Consider the following 27,461-nt stretch of genomic DNA (forward strand, 5'->3'; position numbering starts at 1 on the left):
TGCTAGGATTGGTGGGAGGGGCCTCACTCGGCATTCCACTGCTCTCTGGAGGCCTGTACTCCTCTAGCCCAGCTGTCTTAAGACAGCTGGGTTTGGGATGTTTAAAGTGCGCATGTGTGACTGGCTGTCGCAAGACGGCAAGTCAGAAAGACATGCGCACTTTAAACAGTGCATTGACACCCCACCCTCCTCCCTGCTGGTGTCACTCATTAGGCCTCGCGCTATCCTGATGCTCTGCTGGGGACGGAGGATGAAAAATAAAATGGTACTGAATTACCATTTTATTTTTTCATCTCTGCGACTTTGGGGTTAATATAAGTGGGGCGATGCTCCTCTGCTCCGACGGAGGAGCTGCCCCTGGACTTGGGACTGACTATTTCCAATGCAGGATAATTGCGGGATATGTCCCTGGAACAGCGCATTTTGAGCTCCATCCTTACACATCACAATAGAGCAATATGTATGTGCACTTAGCACCATATACTCTGTGTGTCTAACTTTTTTTGAATCGTAATTTTTTATTGTAGGTGAATCATAAAACATAAGCACAGTTTGGAACCAGAGTAAATTAGTACTAAGCAATACAGAACAGGTCGACAGTGGGGGGGTCTAATTTTATTCATGTGAAGTGAAGTATTCAGACATACTACTGCAGTGCTTTCCCTGAAGAAACTAGAGATTCATAAACGTGTACATAATAATGTTTAATTTAACCATGAAGATATGTAGTTCTCATATATATTTACACTTATGGTTCCAATTATACTGCATTTATTTTTAAGTGCATTGCATATGTAACTATGAACTCATTTATTCACGTTTGCATTTATTTTGTTGCATTTATTCTGAAGTTATACGTGCAAAAATAATCATGCATTTGAAGTGCACATTGAAATGCCTGACTAAAGTTAACTTGACTAGGCCTTCATTTGAAATGCATTTTGCTTGCTTTGCATGTTCTCTCCTCTGCAGGTGCGTTCTCAAGATTTCATAGTTAGAGAAAGGAGTACTGTTGTATTAGTGACAGAGAGGCCTGAGAGAGAGAATCTTGGCAGAGATGTGAAGAGCTAATGAGCTGAAGAAGCCTCCTATTCATACACGATGAAGTGCGAGTTGGTGAAGTAATTTCAGTCGCAATAGCATATGATAAGCAATGAGTGCAACCACAACAAGCATTGCAAAGCGTCGCCAGACTTTACCATCCCATGCAACTTGGATAGCCACATTAACCTTACATTTCCCTCCATTCCTCATACACGATCAGGCACGGAGGGAAATTGAAAGCAGCTTTCTCAACGCGAACAAAAGGTTTCTCAACACGACTGGTCGCGACCTGCCATGACCGCTCGTATTGAGAATACCGACCACCCATGTTGAGAAATCTCTCCAGGAGGTTGATTTTCCTCGCTCGCGCTCGCCAACTAGACCTTGGCGAGCGCGAGCAATGAAAAATCTCTTCAGGAGGTGAATTTTCCTTGCTTGGGCTCGCCAACTTGACGACGCCGAGCACGCGCGAGGAAAAAAACTCTGCGTGCTCCGCCAATCGTGGAGTGCTGAAAACTCTGCAAACTCCGCAAACGGAGTGGAGTTCACTGCCCAGGGTTAATGTAAATTCCTTTTGCCTCTCAGTCAACTAAAAGGTTCATCGGATGGAGGAATGGTAACCTCTCCTGGCGCTCCCTCAGCCGGCGAACACCGTAGGGGGCGAGTAGCGTAATAGCAGCACATGCTGAAGCGGCCGTGACAGGGTCAGCACAAGCAGCATAGTCAGGCAGGTGGATGATTGGGCTGGATGATGGACTTGGACAGGAAACTAGAGCCAAGTGGGCCCCTATCACAGGGAGTGAGCAGGAAGGGTGTGAAAGCAAGAAAGGTGAATTTGTGCAGGAGGAGCTGCTGCCCGCACAAGATGTGGGACTACGGAGGAGAGACGGCCGGGATAGGCCTTCAGGTAACAACATCAAGGGCAGTGGATTAAAAAAAGTGGACAGTGGGGATAGTTGGTACAGTTTGAGGTCGGGAAGAGGGGGCAGCATCCTAGTGGAAAGCTGCAACCTTTCAGTGGGCTACTGCTCATTTGTAGGGTTAGAGGTCCCCACAGAAAGAAAGCGAAGTGGCAAACAGGGAAGTAGAGGTCGTGGTCTCGCCCCAGTAGTTGTAGCACATACAGGCCCCAAGGAGACCGCACAGGGGCCACGAGGACAAACGCACGGAAGTTCACACGAGGAAAATAAGAGTGACTCTGTCACTGAAAGCTTTCTTTAAAGCCAGCATGCAGCCCCCCCCCCCCCCCCCCAAAAAAAAAAAACTCGTATAAGACAGAAATGGAAGGCAGGGTCAGTAGGGAGGTGACTGGAAGGGGCAGTGCCAGTTTTGTGAGCTGGTACCAGTAGGCACCGCAAGTCAAGGTATGCTGTGACGGTCAGGAAGGTGTTAACTGGAGCGTTCATTCCAGTCACACAGTCCACCGCTCGTTATTCTCCCTGCCAATTAAGCCAATGGGTTTTGACTTAAATGCATCTTAATTTTGGAACTTGCGGGGCTCCATCAGTCAAGCTTATGACCTGGCTGCTGCCAGACTGTGATTGACGCAAAGGCACCATTTTGGAAGTGAACGGAAAATGTGAAACAAAATCATATCTCGAGTGATTAATAAAGCTGTCTGGCCTGGTATTTCTTCCAGAGGAAACTAATCCAAATTTACTTGATATTGGAAGAGTTCAGACAACTTAAGCCAACAAATCACTCGAAACAAAATTAACATACTTTTCTGGAATAATGCATATTTCTGTGTTGAGTTATCTATCTGGCAATCAGGCAGGAAAAGATCTAGCGCTTGTGGGTTGGCAGCGCTATAAATGAAAATTCGTTGGCTTGCTGGCAGATATGCATGTGAGGGATGGCCCAGACATACCACTGGGTAGTGGTAAGATTGGCCTGTTCTGGGGAGATTGCCCGACATGCTGGTTGTTCCAGTAGAGATGGGGCAGAGCCAGTTACATTCCAGGCAGGGCCTGGGGTGTCCATGACTGTCACAGGCCTAGCGGCCTTCCGTAGCTTTTTGGCATTCTGCCTAGTTCTTAGTGGGTTCCATTCAGCACGCTGTCCCACAGAGGGGCAACTAGAGCCACATTTCAGGGGGGGGGGGGGGGCAAGACTTTTTTCGGGGGGGGGGCTGAATCTTTAAGCAATAGGCAGAGTGGGGCTGCAGGGGCTCTTAGAAGGGGTGAAACAACAGCGAGGCCTCATTAACATACAAATGGTCTTTTAAAGACCCGTGAAGTGCTCTGGTGCGGCTGTGTGGGTGCCCGGGAAGCTGTCTCATCCCGGGCTGCCGCACACGAGGGGGGGGTGCGGGGTGCGTTTGGGAGGGGTTGCTGATCCCGGGCTGCCACACACGACGGGAGGGGGGGGGGGGCTGAAGCCCTTTGAGTCCAATGGATGTTGCGCGCCTGCTGCCCCACCCCACACTCGCTCACTGAGTCTGGGAAAGAGAGTGCATTCAAGGTACCCTCTGTTCTTGCACCAACTTCTGTGATAGGGATTGGCCAATCCTGCAGCAATCGTTTCTAAAATTCTACGGTAATAACCTATGACGTAATATCGCAGCACGTGACACGTGAGCACATTTGTGCATCACGAAATACAGGAATGTCATCACGAAAATACTCTAGACTTTCACCCCGTTCTTTAACAGAAAAGCACCCATCACAGTTTTGAGCTCTGTTTAACCCCTACACTACACTTCTTGTTAACAACTAAACGTAAAACACTGCACTGCCCTTGCCCCCTTTTATGATGTCATAACATGAGCCAGCCTCTCTGTGTCGATGCATAAACATGCAACATCGTGGGGTCACCGCTCGGATCCTTTGAAACACACGAGTCTGAAAATGTACATGCATTCCCTGCCTCCCCTCCTGAAACGTTTACATTCACAGGGGCAAGCTAATGTAATCAGATGAGATATGGGACTGGAGACTGTGGTACCAGTTCACAAACATTTTTATGTGAATAAGTGTGACAACTCTTGACTTCTGACTTACTCCTGAATTTCCTGGAGTTATTCACATGTAATAATGGAAAAAGCTGTGTGAATCCTTGTGCACTCCAAGTTCTGTTTCAAAGCATAGCTCAAAAATAGGGTGTGGGAGCCGGCCTCGTGGCGTGGTCCTGTTTCCCCGCACTAAGCCGCACGAGGTCCCATGCACATCGGGACTCCTCCATCTTGGATTGCACGTCACTCCACGTGACCACCTGTATGACTCTGCTCTACCCGGCCTCGGTCCTAGCGAGGGCCGACATCGAGACGCCAACCCCTGGCCCGGGGGATACCACGTGAGCCCTTCCCACTCCCGGCGGAGGGCAGTATCGATGGGACCCCCTACCGTCTCTCCACACCTAGGTGTGGTCACTCCACAGCTCTCTGGGGCCTGGCGCCTCTCCTGCTGGGCGTCTGGCCGCTCCCTACCCGGCCTCTCTGCCCCCTCCGGGCGCACAGGTCCGGACATCAAAGGGCTCCCGTCCTATATCTGGATCGACCCGACAACAGGGCAGTAGTTGTATCCTGGAGTCAAGAGCCCTGCTGATCGGATCGCGGCTGACCCTACGGAAGAAGACTCACCCTGAACCACCACTTGAGCCCTGCTGACGACGTCGCGGCTCCACCGTGCTTAAAGACCTTCACGAACCTTTGGGGCCCTGCTGACGCTGTCGCGGCCCGACCTTGTTGAACTTTACCACCAGAGCCCAGCTGACCTCGTCGCGGCTCGACCGAAGCGAACTACCATCCGAGCCCTGCAGACGACGTCGCGGCTCTCCACGTCCAAGCCGCTCTGAGACCAGCATCCAAGGTCTGGCGCAGAGCCCTCCCGTGCCTGGCTGGCACTAAGACTGTCCCGCTACCCTACCCTCTTGAACGAACATTGAGACTCTGATAGGATCCCTCGATCCCTCTGTAAATATTGCACGTATCGCTGCCGATAAAGAATCTAATCTCGCAACTACTATTGAGTCCTGTGTGGTGGTGTTACTGGGCCTAGTACGATCATAGGAGAAAGACCTCCTCAGCGGCGCTCGGCTATAAACTTTGCGGTAGGAAGGTGCCCGGAATAGTCTCCCCGACTACCCGGTGGGCCTCCCTCCAACATTTGGTGGCCAGCGACGGGATCCGAGCAAACGCAATCGTACAAGCAAGTAACGCAACTACTACCTGACCAGACGAGGAGAGAAAAAGGGAACCATGGATGCAGAAAGCCCTGAAAGCCTGGGCAGAACCCGAAACCCCTCCACCCCGAGCCGAAGGGACCTCGGCCCGGGACAGAAACCTGCCAACCACGACCCCGACCAACGGGGAGCGAACCACCCCAGACACCAGCCTTTCCCCCGAAGAGATCCGAGAACGGGAAAGGGCCCGGACGCACAAAATGGACCTTGCCCGACTCCGGCTGGACGGGGAGCTCCTACTGGCAGAGAAAAAGATAGCCCTGGAGCAACTACGACTACAAGAAGAAATCGAGGAGAAGAAAAGGCATCGGGAGCTAGAGGAGAGACGGCTAACCCTCGAGCACGAGAGGAGCCTTAAAGAACTTGAACTAAAAGCTAAAACTGGGGAGACCAGCAACCCCAGAGCCCGGGACGCTCTGCCCCCGACCGAGCCAAAGGTTCACATCCCCAAGGATGTCGTCAAGGAATACTATAAAAATGACGACATCCAGCAATGGTTCCGAGCGTACGAAGTCGCCATGACCTCCCATCGGGTACCCCGGAAGGATTGGGGCGCCGGCCTATGGGGGAGGTTCCTCAGCGAGGGACGGGATACCCTGCTGCAACTCCCTGACGCCGTGATGACCTCGTACGACCACATGAAGGAAGCCCTACTCACACGCTACGGACTGTCGGCCGAGATGTACCGGCAGCGCTTCCGGGACTGCAAGAAGATCCCCGGCACCACATGGGTCAAATACGTGGACTTCTTCAGCCGAGCGTTGGAAGGATGGATCAAAGGGAGCAAGGTCACCTCATATAACGAACTGTTCGACCTCATTGTCGGGGAGCACCTCGCCAACAACTGCTTTGTGGAACTAAGGCAACACCTCTTGGACAGTAAACTGACCGAGCACCGGAAGCTCGCCGCCGAAGCGGACCGATGGGTCAACACCCGGGTCCCCCGGAACCCCGTGGGGGACTACCAACGGAGCACCACGGGCCCTCCCCGTCAGTGCGGCGGAGGAGGGGGGTCCCACCGCAGTCGAGAATTCCCAGCCGGGCCGCCCAGAAGCCCGCCACGAGGTCAAGCAACCAACCACCCTTCCCCGACCCAGGGCCGAAGAGGGACCCCTATCGCCCGGTCTGGAACACGACCAACAGTAACCTGCTTCGGATGTCAGCAGGCCGGCCATTATGCAAGTGACCCAGCTTGCCCCGTGAACCGACGGAACGGGACCACGGGGCCACCCCCCCGACAAATTGCCGCCGCAGCCCTGGGGGAGGGAGAGGACGAGGAGGAGAACCACGACGACGGGTCCCCCCGAGTGGGAACCAGCCGCCATGTCGCTTGTGTGCCTAGGCTCCCGAGAGATGGTGCCCCGCGCCACCATCCCAAGCAACACCCAGAAGTACCAACAGTGGGTCACCATCAATGGGCGACGGGCCGAGGCCCTCCGGGACACTGGGGCCAGTGTGACCGCTGTCCGCTGCCATCTGGTGACCCCCGAACAGATCCTACCACATGTCCTCTGCCCTGTCCGGACCGCCGACAACACCGAGAGCATGTGCCGGATGGCCCGAATCCCCTTCGAGTGGGGAGGAGTGTCCGGCACCCTGAAAGTGACTGTCCGCGACGACGCCCCGGTGGACTGCCTCCTGGGGAACGACCTAGAGAGCTCCCCCTGGGCCCAGGTGAAGCACCAAGAGCATCTGGGGATGCTAGGACTACCCGAGTTGGCCTGCGCCACCACTCGGTCCATGACCGTCCAGCCAGCTGCGGCCCCGGCCCCCGACGAACAGGCGGGCTCCGAACAATCCACCTCCTCCGGCCCGGAGGAACCTGACGAGGAGGCCGGGCCATCCGAACTTTCTTCCAACGAGGCCGCTCCCCTCAGCGAGATCCCCGAGCTGGCCCAGTGGCGCCACGACGGGGGCCCCACCCGGGAACAATTCCAGCAAGAACAGAAGGGCTCCCCGTCCCTCGAGGGGGCCCGACAGCAGGCGGCCGCCCAGGCTGCGGGGGACCCCTCGGGAACCCACTGGGTCTATTGGGACAATGACTTATTGTATAGCGAACAGAAAATCGCCGAACTAGGGGCCAGCCGGGTGCTGGTGGTCCCCCTCCGATTTCGAGAATTCCTCTTGCACCTGGCACATGACGTGCCCCTCGCCGGACATCTCGGGCGGGACAAGACTTACAGCCGCCTCGTGACCCATTTCTATTGGCCCCGAATGAGACGAGACGTGGATCAACACTGCCGGTCCTGCCCGACCTGCCAAGCTAGCGGGAAGACTGGGGGACAAGTGAAAGCCCCCCTGCAGCCATTTCCAGCCGTCCACACCCCGTTCGAACGAGTGGGGATAGACATCGTGGGGCCCCTCGACCCCCGAACGGCCCTGGGCCACCGCTTCATCCTGGTACTGGTCGACCACGCCACCCGGTACCCAGAAGCTGTCCCCCTCCGAACTGTGACCGCTCCCGTGGTGGGCCGGGCATCTTCTCCAGAGTGGGGTTCCCCCGGGAAGTGGTGAGCGACAGGGGGACGAACTTTATCTCGAAGTACATGCGATCCCTCTGGCAACAATGTGGGGTCACCTATAAATTCACCACCCCTTACCACCCCCAGGGGAACGGACTGGTCGAGCGGTTCAACCGAACCCTGAAGGGGATGATCAAGGGCCTGGAAGGGCCCCTCAGGAGGAGATGGGATGTCCTGTTGCCCTGCCTCCTGTTCGCCTACCGGGAGGTACCACAGAAGTCCCTGGGCTTCAGCCCCTTCGAACTGTTGTATGGGCACCCCGTCCGAGGGCCCCTCAGCCTGGTCAAGGAGGGTTGGGAGGCGAACGTCCAAAGTGCCCCGCCCGACGTCTACCGGTACCTCCTGACTCTGCGGAACCAGACTCGAAAGTTCCGTGCCCTGGCAGAAGCCAACCTTGAAGCCAGCCAAGAAGATATGAAACGCTGGTATGACGAGAACGCCTCAGCCGTCGAGTTTGAGCCGGGCCAGCAAGTCTGGGTCATGTCACCCGTGGACCCCTGCGCCCTGCAGGACAAGTGGACCGGGCCCTTCAAGATAGTTGAAAAGAAGAGCCCCGTCACGTACCTGGTCGACATGGAGTCCCCGAGGAACCCCCTCCGGGTCCTGCACGCCAACCGGCTCAAGCCCCATTTTGCCCAAACTGAACTAAGCTTACTACTGGCTACCGACGATGGGGGCGAAAGTGACTCCGAGCCCCTACCCGACCTCCTGGGGTCCTCGAGCCAAGACGGCTCCCTGGAGGGCGTCCACCTCTCCGCCACCCTGACACCGGAACAGCGCCATGATTGCCAGAAGCTACTGCAACCCTTCGCTGCCCTCTTCTCTCTCACGCCTGGGGTAACCCCCTGGTGCGTCCACGACGTGGACACGGGGGATAGCCCCCCTGTACGACACCGCGCTTATAGAGTGCCTGACCGAGTCCGAGCCTGCATAAAGACCGAGGTCGCCAAGATGCTCGCCCTCGGAGTCATCGAGCCTTCCGACAGCCCGTGGGCCAGCCCGGTAGTCTTGGTGCCGAAGGCCGCCGCCCCCGGCATGGCCCCCGAACTCAGATTCTGTGTCGACTATCGGGGCCTGAACGCAGTTACCCAGACCGATGCCCACCCTTTGCCACGAGCCGATGAGCTGATTGATCGCTTAGGGGCCGGCCGCTACCTAAGCACCTTTGATCTCACCGCTGGGTACTGGCAGATCAAGCTCACTCCCGGCGCACAAGAACGATCAGCTTTCTCTACCCCCGACGGCCACTACCACTTCCGGGTGATGCCCTTCGGCATGAAGAACGCCCCAGCGACCTTTCAGAGGCTGGTAAATAAGGTCCTGGCCGGTCTCGAAGCCTTCAGCGCGGCCTACCTCGATGACATTGCTGTCTTCAGCGACCACTGGGCCGCGCACCTAGGACACCTTGGGGAAGTCCTGGCCGCTCTCCAAAGAGCCGGGCTCACCATTAAAGCCAGCAAGTGCCAGATCGGTCAAGGATCTGTGACCTATCTGGGCCACCAGGTGGGGAGTGGCCAGGTGGCCCCCCTCCAGTTAAAAGTTGATGCCATCCAGGCGTGGGAGCCCCCCGCCACCCAAACAGCTGTCTGGGCATTCCTAGGTCTTACAGGCTACTATCGACGCTTCATAAAGGATTACGGCAGCATTGTGGGCCCCCTTACGGAACTCACCTCAAAGAAACAACCCAAGGCGGTGCACTGGACGCCCCGCTGCCAGACAGCGTTTGATGCTCTCAAAGCGGCCATGTGCGCTGCCGCTGTGCTACAGGCCCCCGACTACAGCAAGGAATTTGTAGTCCAGACCGATGCCTCGGAGTACGGGGTCGGGGCCGTCCTATCCCAGCTGGACGCCAAGGGCCTCGACAGACCGGTGGCCTTTATCAGCCGCCGACTGCTGCCGCGAGAACAGAGGTGGAGCACCATCGAGAGGGAGGCCTTCGCTGTGGTATGGGCTCTCAAGAAGCTCCGGCCCTACCTTTTCGGTACCCACTTCAGGGTCCAGACTGACCACCGGCCCTTGCGGTGGCTCATGCAAATGCGGGGCGAGAACCCCAAGTTGTTACGCTGGTCCATCTCGCTGCAAGGGATGGACTTCACTGTTGAACACCGGCCCGGCAACGACCACGCCAATGCTGACGGCCTGTCCCGATTCTTCCGCCTCGGCGAGGAGAACCCCCAAGAAGATGGGTGACTCTCCCTGCCTTCAGCTGGGGGGGACGCGTGTGGGAGCCGGCCTCGTGGCGTGGTCCTGTTTCCCCGCACTAAGCCGCACGAGGTCCCATGCACATCGGGACTCCTCCATCTTGGATTGCACGTCACTCCACGTGACCACCTGTATGACCCTGCTCTACCCGGCCTCGGTCCCAGCGAGGGCCGGCATCGAGACGCCAACCCCTGGCCCGGGGGATACCACGTGAGCCCTTCCCACTCCCGGCGGAGGGCAGTATCGATGGGACCCCCTACCGTCTCTCCACACCTAGGTGTGATCACTCCGCAGCTCTCTGGGGCCTGGCGCCTCTCCTGCTGGGCGTCTAGCCGCTCCCTACCCAGCCTCTCCGCCCCCTCCGGGCGCACGGGTCCGGACATCAAAGGGCTCCCGTCCTATATCTGGGGCGACCCGACAACAGGGCAGTAGTTGTATCCTGGAGTCAAGAGCCCTGCTGATCGAATCGCGGCTGACCCTACGGAAGAAGACTCACCCTGAACCACCACTTGAGCCCTGCTGACGACGTCGCGGCTCCACCGTGCTTAAAGACCTTCACGAACCTTTGGGGCCCTGCTGACGCTGTCGCGGCCCGACCTTGTTGAACTTTACCACCAGAGCCCAGCTGACCTCGTCGCGGCTCGACCGAAGCGGAACTACCATCCGAGCCCTGCAGACGACGTCGCGGCTCTCCACGTCCGAGCCGCTCTGAGACCAGCATCCAAGGTCTGGCGCAGAGCCCTCCCGTGCCTGGCTGGCACTAAGACTGTCCCGCTACCCTACCCTCTTGAACGAACATTGAGACTCTGATAGGATCCCTCGATCCCTCTGTAAATATTGCACGTATTGCTGCCGATAAAGAATCTAATCTCGCAACTACTATTGAGTCCTGTGTGGTGGTGTTACTGGGCCTAGTACGATCATAGGAGAAAGACCTCCCCGAGGAGGCTTCTCAGCGGCGCTCGGCTATAAACTTTGCGGTAGGAAGGTGCCCGGAATAGTCTCCCCGACTACCCGGTGGGCCTCCCTCCAACATAGGGGAATTTTTTAAGTGTATTCTGAGATCAAGGGACTCTATTTTCGACTTCCTTTGTGTGACTTAAGTCATGTAAGGGTTATATACCCATTAAAGTCTGTAGGCGTCCAAAGTGGTTCGCGAGAAGATCATGCATTAACATTTGAGAAATAAATAATTTAAACTTGTTTCTTTTGGCTGTATTCACATTTCAGCTTTCATTGGCCTGCTTGTTTACTTTAAATAAAGTGATACTATGTGAGTGTTGTAAACACAAATACGAGTTTTTGCTGTATCCTGTGTCCCGGGAATATAAATGCATAAGAATGGAAGTATACTTTAATCATGTATGTTCGCCACCGAATGGTGAGTTTGTTCACTCTAGAATGTGAAATGACTATCTAGCATTTGACACTTCCTTCTTGACACTGTATATTAAATATATGTTTGAAGATTACTTTATTTAACACCTACCCTGATGAAGGCTAATGTTTGGTTTACTGATCAGCCGAAACACAGTAGTGAGCATTTTTCTTGATTGTCTGTCAATCTCACACAATGTAGTTATACTTACATTTGCCCGCATATATCTGTTTTTGCATGACTTGATCTATGCATTGTGATTGGGAGTGGGTTGTGAGACGTGTAATATGAGAATGTGCATAACCACCTTTTGGGCAGTGTAGTTGCAGGCAAATGTAGAAAATGTTTTATTTGGATATAATAAAATAATGAGATATTGCTATGTAATGAAAATTGTTTTGGTACCAATATCTAAAAAACTTAGCTAATGCCCTGGCTTGTGGTGCGTCGGCACCGGAATCTTGGTTTGGGGCTGAAATTTTGCCAATTTATAAGAAGGGCGATCGTTCAGTCCCTGCCAACTACCGCCCAATTAGCTTAATAGATGCGGCCCAAAAAATTACTGCGCGGTTGTTGCTGGGCCGCATCACTAGTTGGATTTCTGATAATAATGTCTTGACGCCCCTCCAGGCCGGGTTTCGGACACATGTTGGAACCATAGATCAAGCCCTCAGGTTTACACTCTTATACTGGAAGGAAGTTTATTTAGGGGGGGGTATGCTCTTTGCAGCATTTGTGGACCTAAGGTCCGCATTCGATCTGGTGCCTAGATTAAAACTGTGGGAGGTTCTTCGGGAGATGGGCATGCCTGCCGAATATCTGAGGCTTTTAGTTAAGTTGCACACCAACACATATGCACAGGTTAGATGGGGTAAGCCTGGGGAAGTGACCACGAGATTCAAAGTGTCTAAAGGGGTCAGGCAAGGGTGTGTCCTGGCCCCTACACTGTTCTCCTTGTTTATCAATGGAGTAACTAGATACTTTTCCGACTGCCCGACCGATGCCCCCTCGTTGGCAGGAATGAAAGTGCCCTTGCTCATGTTCGCGGACGATACGCTCCTCATTTCTAAAACCCGACAGGGGCTTCAATTGGCCCTCTCTAGGTTTGAGTTATTCTGCCGCGAACATGAGCTCGAGGTTAACGTGGGGAAGACCAAATTTATGGTTCTTCGTGGCCCACGCCCCGTTAAAGCTAGGGTTGATATGGGTGGTGCAAGGTTGAAACAGACCACTACATTTACATATTTGGGGGTCACCTTTAGTGATAACCTAAGTTGGGGGCCCCAGATAGAATTGCTTAGGCTAAAGCACTCCCAACTTGGTGGTGCGTTATTAAAAGAACATATGCTTTCCTGCACTAAACCCATTGCACCTGTGATACAAATTTATGGTTCCAAAATCCTCCCTGCAGTCACGTATGGCGCCGAGCTATGGGGGTTTAGTAATCTTGACTCCTTGAGGGTGGCCCAAAACAACTTTTTGAGATCATTGATAGGGCTACCCCCCTCCACCCCACGCATCCCCTTGCTATTCGATCTGGGATGCCAACCCATAGAGGATATGATCCGGTATAGGCCCTTAGCGTTTTGGCGACGCCTATGGACTACTCCGGAGCTATCCCTTTATGCTAAAGCGTTGCATGAGGTTAAGGATATGAGAGGCTCCCTTAGAATTCGCTGACTTTCTGAAATTAAACTTATTCTGACAGAAATGGGTATGGGCGACTTGTGGTCTAACCCTGCGTCGGCTGTCTTTCCCCCTAAAAAAACATATAGGGATGCATACTGGCTTTGGGTCTCACAAAAACGATATGCTTCTTCTAATGGTAGCTCCCTGACCTCAACTTATCTGTCTCTTAAGGATCAATCATCCTTAGAAGCATATTGGGATGTGATATCCAAAAAGCTGGACCGGAAACTATACCATCAATATAGAATTGGCACCCTTCCGCTAGGTTCCTTCACTTCTAGCTGGTCAGTAAATGGCACAGATAAATGCCCAACCTGCAAAAATTTGGTCGAAACAGAAGATCATTTTTTTATTTGTATGTCCGGCTTATTACCAACCCAGGCGAGTCTGGCTGCGACCTGTGTGTCGTGAACTTGGTGTTAGATCAGCCCAGGCCGCTAGAAGGATCCTCAAGTCTGATACATCCTCTCTTGTGGTTATTGGACTAGCCAATTACATTAGTTGGGCGTGGCTTATACGGAAAAGATGAAATTCACTTCTGGTCATATATATTATAGCGTAGCATTACCCCCCAACTGTAGAATGAGTTTCAAGTCAAGGTCTAATGTATGTTCAATACTTTTTTATTACTGATTTTAACTTGTTATTTATTAAATAGTTTTTAGTTCTAAATGTTACAATTCATATATCAATTTTTAAATTGTATTTGATGAATTTTAATGTGTCTTTTAAGATGAAATATTCGAAATAAAGACTATTTTGACTTAATATAGAGAGGTTTGACTTTTAAACATTTTGCATCATTGCTGGTTAATTAGTTCCCTGGTTCCTCTCCTTGGGGATCCTTTGAGGTTTACTCAATTATATGTTTATACATGTATGCTACACATTAATGGTGTTATTTAAATCCCATCCCGTGCAAGTTGGATTATTGGAGTTTGTTGCCTGGTGATTTTCCATGGGGTGTCTACACCGATGCATTATATTACCTTTAAAATATAACTGAAAGGTAATTAGGCAGGGTGACCATAGACTACATATTTAGGAACATCGACATTACACCAATCGACATTCCAATTAACCAGTAACAAATGGGTTATATTATGTTATGTTAATGGTATTTGTATAGCAAACATCATCAAGGTACATAGATGTGGGGGTAAGTACAGTAAATCTACACTTACCTGTCTATACTAATCACAATATTTTGGAAGTCATATCCTGGTTGCGATATTTTGGTCACATGATATTTGAACGGTCTATGCTCTGACATACAACCCTTGCATACAGTGTTAGGGCCCATATCTTTTAATAGGACTATGATATCCAGCCAGGCATCTAGGTAAAGGGAAGAGAGGTTAGGGGCATCTTTCTGTAGCATCTTGCTCTTTAGAGCCTGAAAGGTCTTAGAGTCCGACCCAATCCCCACTCACCTCTGTCTCACCATTCTTGTCCTTCTTGTATCACACTATCATTTTCCCAAAATGATCTACTGCATGCTTCTCAGCACTGTTAATCTCCCCGCACTCGTCGGTCTCATCACATAGATGCACTACTGTGGTCTCTGTGATGACCTGTAGGCTGTACCATTACCACTACTGGGCGGTACTGGTACAGCTCGCCCACTCTGATGCCTTTGGTTATCTTTAGGAGTGCACCACTGCCAATCCTAGGCAGAAATAGCCCTTTTCTCATAGGTTGATATGATTTAGTACACAGACAGAAGATGTAAGCTTGATAAGGTGATTGCGATAGTATATGCTATTGTGACTCTGTCGCTCACCCATCTGTCCACTACACACCATACTTTAGCAATGCTACAAGTTGGCTGTGACAGACCAACTCCAATCATCACACATGCCAGCAAAGTTCTTCCAACATAATTCACTCAAAAATAAGCAATATTCTTTCAAATAAGCAGAATGAATAGAGTGGGTACTTATTCTAACACCAGCAAAGCACGTTGAGCCATGTACGGGGTTTGAAAGTGATGTACAGAAGCGATGTACAGAAGCCGACAGTGTACAATACAAGCCCCTGTGGCTTTTCTTAAGTCTGAAGCTTTACAAGTATAAATATTCCTCTTGCAGGACTGTCTACTAAAGCTGCGTGATTTATGACTGTGAACTTCATAAATAAAGGGAAATGAAATCAATGCAGTGATCCTTTTAGGTTATACTCACTCACTGGAATTTTAATGAAGATATTGATGGAACTGAGGATTAATAATATATATTTAAATATATTGCTTGTGCTGCATAAACATATTTGTATTATCGTAATTTATTGTTAATTTATGATAAATAAAAAAAAACAAAATAACACCTGATACTGCAAAATGTAAAGGGTTCACCAGACCCTAACACGACTGTTCTTAAGTTTCCATAATCTTCATAGTTGAAAGACTCAATAGCATATATTCAATTATTTCATAGATTGTGGTAGCATCCATCGAGTTGTATTAATGAACGTCTAATACATACCAAATTTGATTATACATGTCCTCCTTATAATTTGCAAAACATACTCGTCTTTATGAAAGAAGCAATTCTCAAACACCAACCAAGATGTATACTCAAGCACTTTCAAGGATCTTCATTTACATTCTATTTTGCTTCTGGACCAGGATTACCCCAAAAACCAGATCAATCTGAAGGCCAGAGCTCTCGCTTCATCGTAGAAAGATGTTATAAACACCATTGTCCAGAGATTTCTATCTACTCAGTTTCAGAATTTAACATAAGACCCTGGCTGAGAAATCATGTAATCTGGGACATAGGTCAATGATGTTGGTCAACATACTGGCATGGACAAATCTAAAAACATGTACCCAAGAATTCTTTATTGGTACTAAACCTACCATGTCTCTTCTGCTAGGGCTTTATTATAAAGTAAATCATTTGATAGTAGTATGTGGCAGGTTAAGTGCATGACTTCAGGAGTTTCTTTTCAAACGCGCCCAGACTCAGAATTTAGTGACCTATACTTAATGTTATTGTCCTCCGATCCATTGTTATTCTATAGAGAATAGATATACAAGATCTGAAGATTATAAAAGACAGCAATTGGTCCCATCTGTTTACCCGGCATTTTAAATAAATGATATATTATTTTATATTTTTGTCCAGAGTGCTTCACTGCAGAGATGGCAGACATTTTGTTTCTGGTGGATGAGTCTTGGAGCGTGGGTGACAGTAATTTCCAATTAATCAAGGACTTCCTCAGCAGCATTATCAGCTCCTTCCAGAACGCCATCACAATTGGAAAAGATGGCATCCGCTTCGGAGTGGCATTATATGGGGATGCACCTCGGTAAGTGTGGCTTTTTCCATGGGTGCTAGCTCGCAAGCGCAACAAAGACTGCACTATAAATTCTGTGTCAGGCTTATCTTCCCATTTTCTAAGTGGTTTATCTCACAATTCTGTCAGCAGCTTACAACACACAAGGATGAAATGAACATCTAATTTATGAAAAGTACTTGTATAGACAAAGGGACATTAATGACAGGTGTTGACGCCCAGATCCATACAGTATCCAAATGTACCTGTCAACTGAATATACATAAACTTTTCTTGGTGTTCAACTTTCTTTTTGCTCCCCCAATTAACATTGTACCAGGCATTTTTCTTTTCTGTTTCTGTTTTTGTTTAAAAGCATTTACAAAAAAGGCCACATGCAACAGGAATTAAATATTCCTGTTGCTTTCTCACAGTGCATTGCACTGCATGAAATGGGATTTTGCCCTCACAAAGTCTCAGTCCTGCCCTAAAACCTCAAAACTAACACTACTACAAAACCAGATCAGACTCTGAGCCACGATGGAAACATTTAGAAAGTCATACTCTGGGCTAGCAAAATGTGCTGCAATGCCACAGTGATGGGTGACCCTGCACTATACATGTAGAAATTAACAATAAGTATAACTTAGCTAAGTTATTGCAGTTGCTAACAGTGAAAACAGAAATATTTGACATGCCTGCAGTACTAGGGTCTGTAACCTCTAGAATAGAAAAGAAATACAAAACAGACCACAGTTCTCCACAAATTATGTATGTCAATGAAAAAGTCAATGAAAAAGTCAATGAAAAAGTCAATGAAAAAGTCAATGAATCGAAGCTGAGAGGGACTTCTGGAAGAGGAAAGTCGAAAACTAGAAACCGAAGATAGCAAGGTTTTCTCTTTGATTAAACCTCTTTTTGAAAACAATATGACACACTATTGAACACCATAAGGAAAGAAAGAGGCACGACCCATTCCGTAGGCGTCAAGCACCTCCTAAGAAGACATGGCCTCCTGAATACCCAGCCCTTTCACTGGTATGGCCAAATGTGGCCCTTAGGTACAGAGATGTTTTAAGGCTGCGGCCCGGAACCCCCATCTTTAGAGGGACCTCTCCTTAACCGTTCAGGATAGTCCCACTGTCTAGAGCTATAAAATAACAGGTTGTTTACTTACTTTCTTTTTTTGAGCCAGCCCAGGCTGTCCGCCAGTCCCCTACCTGAGAAATAGAGTTAAAGAAAATACCTGTTTTATTCTGGTTTGTTTCAGCAGCCACTCTAACCTTTCAAATTGCATAGGCTCAAACTTGCTGCAATGGCCTGGCTTAGTGTGGTCCATGTGACTGCATCATCCTTTTGGAGCTGCTGCCAGGTGGTGCGATCACAGCGTGCTGCCTCCTGGCTATGAATATCTGTTGCTCCCAGCATAGGCAGTGCAGTAAACAAAAGCTCCCATCAGCACCGTATACCCAAATTGCTCCTACAGAGTAGCTACAGTGTGACAACATAGATTGTGGGTGGAAGGCTTGCTCAGACCACCAGTCTCTGCTTTTCTAGAATGCCATGTTTCATGTGTAGTGCGGCATTATATGCTCCTTCAAGGATTGCACCTTCTATGTGGAGAAGCTGCTAGGCCGGTGCGATCACGGCCTAGTGCCACCTGACAGAGAGTTCCTGTTCCTCAGAGCAGGGACTGGAGTGCAGTGAACAACAAAGAAAGCACCCTCCCTATGCACAGGCCCAAAAGATGAGATGCAAGTTCACAGCAGCACATGCAGTGGGCTTCTTTTTTAGTTTTAAAGGAGATTTTATTGAAATTCATTTACAACATAATAACAATAAAGCATAATATGAAACTCATCTCAAGTAGAGAAATAGAACGTCATAACTAAGAGAGAGAAATAAAAAATAAAAAAGAAACGGGAAAGAGATAGAAGGGAGAAAGGCAGAAAGCACCATCAAATAAAGCAAAAACAGTTGCAGTAAAAATGTAATCATTGTCATACAAAATTATACAAAAGAATAAAGAAATGGATCAAACGTACAAAAACTCCTCCAATAAAGATATACAAAATAGCCATAAATTAAGCAATACAAATATGTACATGAAACCATCAGGAATGTTATCATGGAGGTTTGGGAACTTCTTCTGTACACGGGTTATGTTGGGGAAAGGGTCTAGCAGACACGTCTAAGAAATCTGTAATGGGAAGCCATAATAAATCACGTTTAATGGCAAGTGTAATGGGATAAACATAGGCTCTGTCAAGTCTATGGTGATAACAAACTCCATACCACCAAGCTTGAAAGGAAACATTCGAGGTATCCTTCCAAGATTTAGTGATTTGCTGAAACGCTACAGCTAGAAGTAAATCAATAATGGACGTATTGGTGGTGGAAGAGGACCATATGTCTGAAAGACTACCTAAAAAGATATGTGAAAATGTAAGAGGGAAAGAGGTGGAAAAAATTCTATTGATCTGAGTCCACACATCAGACCAAAATGTATGAATCTTCGGACAACTAAATAACATATGCTTAAGATCTGCCCACGACGCTGAGCAAGACCAGCAAGAGGAGGGGATGGAAGGATCAATTGTATGTAATTTGACAGGAGTAATCAAAAGTCTGTTATATATAAAAAACAACGTTTGGGTTGTATTCGCTGCTCTAGAGGATTTCCTTATCTTGGTCCAGACCTTTTGCCACAGTGAGGCAGAAAAAGTGTCCTCTACATCAACTTCCCAATCTGTTTCTATTTTAGATTTATCTTGAGTGCCAGCAGTATCTCTTAGTTTTGCATATATCTGGGAAGCAGAGGAAGAAGCAAGTAAACAAGGGAGAGAAAGAGGGGAAAAGTTAGTATGAGTGATGGAATCAGAAAGAGCGTCATAACTGTTTTGCAAAACTGCACTCAAAAGATTATATTTGGATGCAAAGGATACAGGTAAAGAAAAGCGAGATTGAAGGGTAGAGAAGGGAATACAAGTGCCTTCATCAAACAATTGATGAGTCCAATTAATACCAAGGTTATTCCAATCCTTCCAAAAAAGCATCCTATTACGAAGTTTAATAAGCGGGTTATACCACAAGGGAGATTGTAAAAAACGCGAACGGTCATCTAAACCTCCCAGGAAGAGAGGAGAAAAAGTTTTCTGAGAATTTTTAAGAATAGGGAGAGAAAATTTATTAGGAATATGGGACAGCGATACAAATTCTTCAAAAGTAAAAGGATGAAAAAAAGATGATTCAATCTTAACCCATAAAGGCTTTGAAATGGTATCGGATACCTGCCCAGATAATAAGGGGACAGAATGTTTAAGGAAAAATGAGGAATGATAAGAGGCAAAATCCGGAAAATTAACTCCACCCAACTGCTTAGGGCATTTAAGTTTTGCAAAAGACATTTTAGCCTTTTTATGTTGCCATAGGAATTTAGACAGCGTAGAGTATATATTCTTATAACAAGACTTAGGGATATTAACTGGAAGGTTAGAAAGGTAAAACAAAATAATGGGAACTAACATCATTTTAATCGAATCCAGCCTTCCCCACCAGGATAAAAACAAGCGGTGCCAACGAGTTGTAGAGTCTTGTATCAATATTTGTAGGTTTTTAATACTAAGTGCTACAGTGTCTTTAATAGAGGATTTGAACCACAGGCCTAAGTACTTTATCTTATCCGGACTCCAATGAAAAGAAGAAGTCAAAAAGTCTGCATGAAAACAAAATTTATTCAGGGGGAGAATTTCACACTTATCAACATTAAGTTTATAACCTGAGACTTCCGCAAAGTCAGATACTTCCGATAAAAAGGATGGAATAGAGGATTGTGGATTGGAGATGAATAAGAGAATATCGTCCGCATAGGCAGAAAGTTTCAAATACTTATCCCCATAAGGGAAGTCAGTAATATCTGTATTCATACGAATTCTTGTCAAGAAAGGCTCTAAAGCCAAAATAAAAAGAAGAGGAGAAAGAGGACATCCTTGTCGGACACCTCTGAAGAGAGGAAACGAAGAGGAGACAAGACCATTAGCTAGGATAAAAGATCTAGGAAAGGAATATAATAAAGAGACATAAGCAAGAAATTTCTGGCCAAAACCAAACCAAACAAGGACTGCGAGCATAAATTGCCAATTAACCCTATTAAATGCTTTTTCAGCATCTAACGCAACAGCAGCTAAAGAATGTTGATAGGAATGAGACTTACTCAGTACATTAGAAAAGAGACGAGTGTTGTCAGAAAGGTGACGACCTTTAATGAAACCGCATTGTTCCTTACCAATTATGTTAGGTAAAATTTTGTCAAGACGGAGCGCAAGAATTTTTGCAAAGATCTTATAATCCAGATTGATTAAAGAGATGGGCCTATAATTTTTACATAAAGTATGGTGTTTGTTATCCTTAGGTAGGAGACAAATTAAGGCCTCTTGAAAAGACCCTTCAGATTTTTGGACGATATAAAAAATTAAAGTAGTTGATGAAGTTTGGGAACAAGCAAATTAGCAAAATGTAAATAGAATTCTATCGTAAAGCCATCTGGCCCAGGAGCCTTACCTTTTTTGATTATCCGAATGGACTCTAAGATATCTTTAGGGCCTATATCCGCTTCTAATGGGGCAAAGTCAGTGTCTGGAAAGGAAGGAGAAGGAATGGAAGATAAATAATGATCAATATCCGTTAACAGAGGAGGAGATTCCGGAGTATAGAGATTTTGATAAAAATTAGTGAACTCTGCCAGAATATCTTCATCCTTGTGAAGAGTGAGATTCGATGAGGAGACAATAGACTCAATTTTTGTGCGTTCTTGCTTAACTTTAAGATACTTGGCAAGAAGATTGCCTGCCTTATTTTGCGCACAATAATATTTGGCACTGGATTTAAGTAGGATTAGATTAGCAGATTCCGTGGAGAGTTTATTAAAGGAGAGTTTGGCCGTAAGAAGTTTATCTAAGTCAGACTGAGATTTAGTTAAATAATAACAATGTTCCAATTGCTTAATTTGTGTATTAATTGACTGTAAGGAGTGGAATGCAACACGCCTTTTATGGGAAACAAACGAGATAATGAAATCTCTAGAAGCAGCTTTAAAAGTGTGCCATAATACCTGAGGGGATATCAGAGGAGACTCATTTTCAGTAAAAAATAGGGATGAAAATTCAAGGAAGGCTGGGGTAAAATTGGGATCTAATAGGAGAGAATTATTAAATCTCCATCTCCTAGTACCTTTTATGGGGGGAAGTAGATCGAGGCGCAAGGAGACTGGAGCATGATCAGAAATTAAAATGGAGCCTATCTCAGAATGGGTAATGTGTTGGATCAGGGCTTTAGAAACAAAAATGTAGTCAATCCGGGACTGTGAAGAATGAGCTGGTGAGTAATATGTATACTCCCGAAGTGTAGGATGGCAGAGTCTCCAAGAATCAACAAGAGAGCGTTGGGATATAGTAGATGTGAATTGAGTATGCATGGAAGAGGGAGAGAAACGTGAATGGGACTTTCGATCTAAAATAGGGTCCATAACCATATTGCAATCTCCTCCTAAAATGAGATAGTCATCAGAGGATTGCATCAACGAGACTAATATCTGGGGCCAAAATAATTTATCATGTGTAGAAGGAGCATACAAATTAAAAATAGTTAAAGGGACTTTATCAATTGACAAAGATACAATGACCCATCTACCCTCGAATCATTGGCTTGATTTATAAGTTTGATATTTAACCGCTTATGACAGAGAATTGCAACACCATTACGTTTCCCTGAACCGGGAGATGCAAATACATGACCTACCCAATTACGGCGTAATTTGGTAACTTCAACTTCTTGTATATGAATTTCTTGTAATAGCACAATATCTCCCTTTAAGTTTGCTAAATGAGACAAAACTCGTTGCCGCTTAATGGGAGAACCCAAACCTTTAACATTCCAAGTAAATACATTTAGCGACATCTAAGTATATAACTCATAACAAAAATAACTCTTATGTAAGAAACAATCAAGTAGATAAATAACCAGAAAATCACCGTATAAAAATTGGAGAGAAGTAACATTAGCACTAGAGGAAAAGTGATAAGATGCAGTAAAGAAGTATGAGATAAGAAAATGAGTGGAAAATAAGAAAATGTAAGCAGAAAGAGATAAGAAAAAACGAGAGAGAGTTAGAAATAAGTGAAGAAAGAAACACCAGGAACAAAACTGAAAGTGAGATAAGAAGAAAACTAGCAAAGCAGGAGGAGAGAAAGAAGTAACAGAGAGGATTAGAACAAAAAACAGAGAAACAACAACAGCAATACGCATAATGTAACGGTAAGAAAAGAAGAGAGAAGAGAGGGAAATAGAAAACGGAAAAAATGAGAAAGAGTCAATAATAGAATAAACAATACAAAATAACGCCACTATTTGAAGAGAAAAACAAAGAACAAAAAGACATGATAGAAAAACCCAATATAATGTATCATAAAGACATACCACAGGTAAACATTGAGGATGGGGAGGGTGAAGCCACATAGGAAAAGGCAGCATACCAAGACGGACAACTCCAAGACTGACGGGAGTACGAAGGACGACGACCTCCAGGGACAATGAATAAGGAAGGAGAAAGGGATTGAGTAATGTATCTACAAAGGAAACAAAGAAGAAAAAATGTTAACCAGCAAAGTTATATACGGAACATAGAAAAGAAAATGCAAAAATTGAGTATAAAACAGAGAAACACAACAAATGTCAATACATTGACCGAAATTACGATCGAGACATGTCCATAGATTCATCTCTACATGTGTTCAAAAAATGCTGAAGAAGAGCAGGGTCCTCATAATTAGTTGTTTTGTTTTGACATGTGACTTTGAACAAACATGGATGAAATAAACCATAACGAGCATTCAAATTACGGAGAGCAGGCCTCATGTCCAAAAATTTCTTCCGGCGATCTGCCGTGGCTTTAGAATAGTCTTGGGCAAAAAACAAATTAGAGCCGTTCCAAAGAATCTTTCCTTTTTGCTTGGCAGCCTGTAGGACCACTTATGACCATTCTACTGCTTGCCTCTTGACGACTTCTAGGTTGTGAGCGTGCAGCGTGCAGCGCGTAATATTGAAATCCTTACGACGCTCCTCGCGCTAATCGTGTGTTTTTTAACCTACCTGTTTTAATATCTAATTTGTATTCTGTTGTTTGCCCTGTTTTTAGAATAGCCCCTCACTTGCACATTAAAATTGGAATTTCACCGCCCTTGTCCTGACTGTTTGGAGTTTTGGCGGCCATCTTGGGTGGGTGGAACGCCGGACGGCGCCACTGGTGTTTGATGGTCTAGACGTCATAAGGACGCTAGACCTCTACTTAAGGGGGACAAATTAGGCGCTCATCCACTTATGACCATTCTACTGCTTGCCTCTTGACGACTGCTAGGTTGTTAGCGTGCAGCGGGCAGCGCGTAATATTGAAATCCTTACGACGCTCCTCGCGCTAATCGTGTGTTTTTTAACCTACCTGTTTTAATATCTAATTTGTATTCTGTTGTTTGCCCTGTTTTTAGAATAGCCCCTCACTTGCACATTAAAATTGGAATTTCACCGCACTTGGCGGGCCCTTGTCCTGACTGTTTGGAGTTTTGGCGGCCATCTTGGGTGGGTGGAACGCCGGACGGCGCCACTGGTGTTTGATGGTCTAGACGTCATAAGGACGCTAGACCTCTACTTAAGAGGGCCTTGCCTTCGCGCAGCGTATACGCGCAGCGGATCGCCGAACTTCCGCCGGAGTTTCCGCCAGAGTTAAGCCCGTCTGTGCCCGTCCGTGCTTGACCGGGCCCCGGGACCATGCCTCCCTCTACGAGCCCCTGCGGTAGAATTAATTATTCTGGTGAGGTTTTATCATCTCTTTGTCCCACTCGCCTTATAAGCTGCACCGTTTGTTGTTTCCCGACCTCTAAATTTATCTGTGCTGGCTGCGAGTTTTTTCTCGGCAAAGGGTCCTTGATCAAAGCAATGCAGCAGCCCCGTACTCGGGGCAGAAGGCGGAGACGGAATGTACATCCTAGTAGCCCCATTCTCCAGTTTTGGAGCATCAATTGTCGATCCCTCCCGAAACACAAGCATCATATTTACGACTTTATTGTCGAAAAGCAGCCTGATGCATTGTTTCTTACCGAGACTTGGCTTCAGGACTGTTCAGGTCCTGATGTCGCTGTTGCCGTTCCCAACAACTATGTCATGGTAAGATTGGATAGGAAGTCCGGACAGGGAGGAGGGATTGCCATTATTTTTAAGGCTAAATATACATGTAAGCTTGACGCCCTCCCTATGTCTGGAAGTGAAACTGCTTTCTTTAAATTAGTGATTAATCCTAAATTTACTTTATCGCGTCTTCTGATCTATCGCCCTCCGGGGAACGCCTCTTCCTGGATATCTTCATTTATGGACATCGTATCTCCCCTACTTCTTAGGGCAGCTAATTTCACCATTCTCGGTGACCTCAATTTACATCTTGAAGATGCTCAATGTACAAACAGCAAACGCTTTTTGTCTGACCTGGAGGCTTTCAATCTGCCTCTGCTTAACATTGGCCCCACCCACTCTGTGGGGCACTTATTGGATCCTATTCTTTCCAATGTCTCCTTTGACTGCTCCCAGAGTGCTCGTCCTCTAGAATGGTCAGACCACTTTGCTGTGTATTTCTCTTTATTGTACACTAATAGCCAGGTAAATAGAATAACTGATAAGGGCGCTCCAATTCATCGCTGGGGGAAACTCGATATTAATAGGTTTAATCACTACCTCTCCAATACCTGTCCTGAGGAATGTATGGCTTCAGTCTCTGAGATGAACATGGCTGTCTCCCATTGGCTTACAAATGCTGTTACTACTCTTCTTCCGCTCTCTTCCACACATTTCAGGTCACATCGCCCTCCGGCGCCTTGGTTTTCTACTGACTTGAAAGACCTGCGCACTAAATGCAAGGCTTTAGAACGGAAATGGAGGCATTCCTATTTAGCCTCTCAGAAGACTATTTATAAAGAGGCTTTAAAAGATTACCATCTAAAATGTAAAACCGCCAGAGCTGCTTACATTGCGAACACTGTTACACAAGCTCAGAATTGCCCTCGGACCTTGTTTTCTGTAGTTAAAAAACTGACAGGAGCCGATACTATTCCAACACCTCCAGCTTTAGATGAGGCCCAGTGCAACTCTATTGCAAAATTTTTCATAGCGAAGGTTGAACGTATATATGATTCCATGAGCCCCCCTTTGAATACAGAGGGATGGTACTCTGAACAGACGGGAGTTATTAAACCGCTCTTTTCTTTGGTGAAGCTGACACATTGGAAATTGTTTGACGACATTTCGTTCTCCACTTGTTTAAGCAGCATAAGATCGGGTTCACCGCGTGATCCTGTACCTGTAAAATTTCTCAAATTACTTGATCTCGCACCTCGGCGGGTTCTTATGAGACTTTTAAACGCCTCATTATGTGAATCCCAGGTGTTACGGGATTGGAAGCACGCAATGGTTGTCCCTCTCTTGAAAAAAGCTGGAGCCGACGTGTCCAATCTTGCTAATTTCAGGCCAATATCATTGCTACCCGTATTTTCTAAAGTGCTGGAAAGACATGTTAACACCCAACTATACCATCTAGTGGAATCATCGGGATTTTTACATCCATCCCAGTCTGGTTTTCGTGCTCATTATTCCACTGAGACCGCCCTTCTAGGGGTAACGGAGAGTCTAAGACACGGTATCGATCGCGGTGAAACATCTGCACTTATCCTTTTGGATTTGAGTGCGGCGTTCAATACCGTGTCCCATTCCATTCTTTTGAACTCTCTTCGTTCCCTGGGTCTGGACGGTCCGGCTTTGGCCTGGATTGCCTCCTTTTTAAGTGAGCGCACTTTCCAGGTCTTTTCCACGAAAGCCACTTCTTCCACTTGTACATCGGCATATGGCGTTCCTCAGGGGTCCATACTCAGCCCTCTGTTGTTCAATATCTACGTTAGACCCCTGGCTTCTATTGCAGAAGATGCTGGGCTGACCATCTTTTCATATGCCGATGACACTCAAATTGTCTTTTCCCTTTCTAGCTGTGAAAGCAATGATCCATCGGTCTTGAAAATCGGGCTGTCACGTATAGCTGAGTGGATGCAAAGGCATCTCCTCAAGCTTAACGGTGACAAAACCGAAATTCTCATCTTTGGCAAACAGAAAGATCTATGGGGCCCGCAACATTGGCCTAGCGAGATGGGACCCCTTCCCCAGCCATCCTCAGTGGCCCGCAACCTCGGCTTTCTCATCGACGATAAACTCTCCATGAGACAGCAAGCCACACAGGTGGCTGCCATTTGTTTTACTACTCTACGATGGCTCCAGAAAATTTTATGGATGCTGCCTCTTTCTACCAGGAGAACCGTTGTCCAGGCGTTAGTAACCTCCCGCCTGGACTACGGAAATGTCCTCTACCTTGGTGCGGATGCGGCCACTGTAAATAAACTTCAGGTTGTCCAGAATTCTGCAGCCCGTCTTCTTTGTAATATCCCTAGAAGACAATCTGCCTTCCAAGCTTTACGTGATCTACATTGGCTCAACATCTCCAATCGTGTCAACTTTAAAGCCATTTGTTATCTTTTCAAAATTAAGCAGGGTTCGGCCCCGAAGTATTTGCAAAATCTTGTTCAACCTTACAAGCCATACCGTACACTCAGGTCCTCTGCTAACTGTGATTTTGTTATCCCTCGTTTTAAACTTGCAAGAATGGGAGGGCGGGCCTTCTCTCATCTTGCCCCTAAACACTGGAATGCATTACCCTCCACCTTGAAAACCGAGACAAATTTTCTCATCTTTAGGAAAAAACTGAAAGCATTACTCTCTCATTGATTTGCATGTTGATTTAGTTGTCTCATGATGCTGCTTTTAGAGGTCTGCTCTTTCTTCTTGAGTCTATCCCTTCGCGCCGGGAAACCCACTGTGGGTAGCTGTTGCGCGTTATAAGTTTAAATAAATAAAAAAAAATAAAAAAATAGGACTCTAAGCAGGTCGGTATACTCCAAAAAATATAAGATAATACCTCTAGGTTTCACATGAGCGGACGAAGCAGAGGACGAAGCAGAAGAACTCGGGTTGTGACCCAAGCGGTGAGCTCGCTGGATGTTGAGAGGAGGTGTGGCAGGAAAACC

General features: G+C 47.2%; 1 protein-coding gene across 1 annotated transcript in view; it reads left to right on the forward strand.

The window, feature by feature from the left end:
- The window catches only part of LOC146855703 (uncharacterized), a 1,104,791-nt gene that overhangs the window by 189,506 nt on the left and 887,824 nt on the right, over positions 1-27,461 (forward strand). Inside the window, exon 3 of the mRNA XM_085653597.1 lies at positions 16,146-16,329. Coding sequence (XP_085509723.1) covers positions 16,146-16,329 — 184 coding nt within the window. The remainder of the gene's footprint in view (positions 1-16,145; positions 16,330-27,461) is intronic.

This window comes from Triturus cristatus, chromosome 4_1 (genome assembly GCF_964204655.1).
Source record: "Triturus cristatus chromosome 4_1, aTriCri1.1, whole genome shotgun sequence".
Lineage (NCBI taxonomy): Eukaryota > Metazoa > Chordata > Amphibia > Caudata > Salamandridae > Triturus > Triturus cristatus.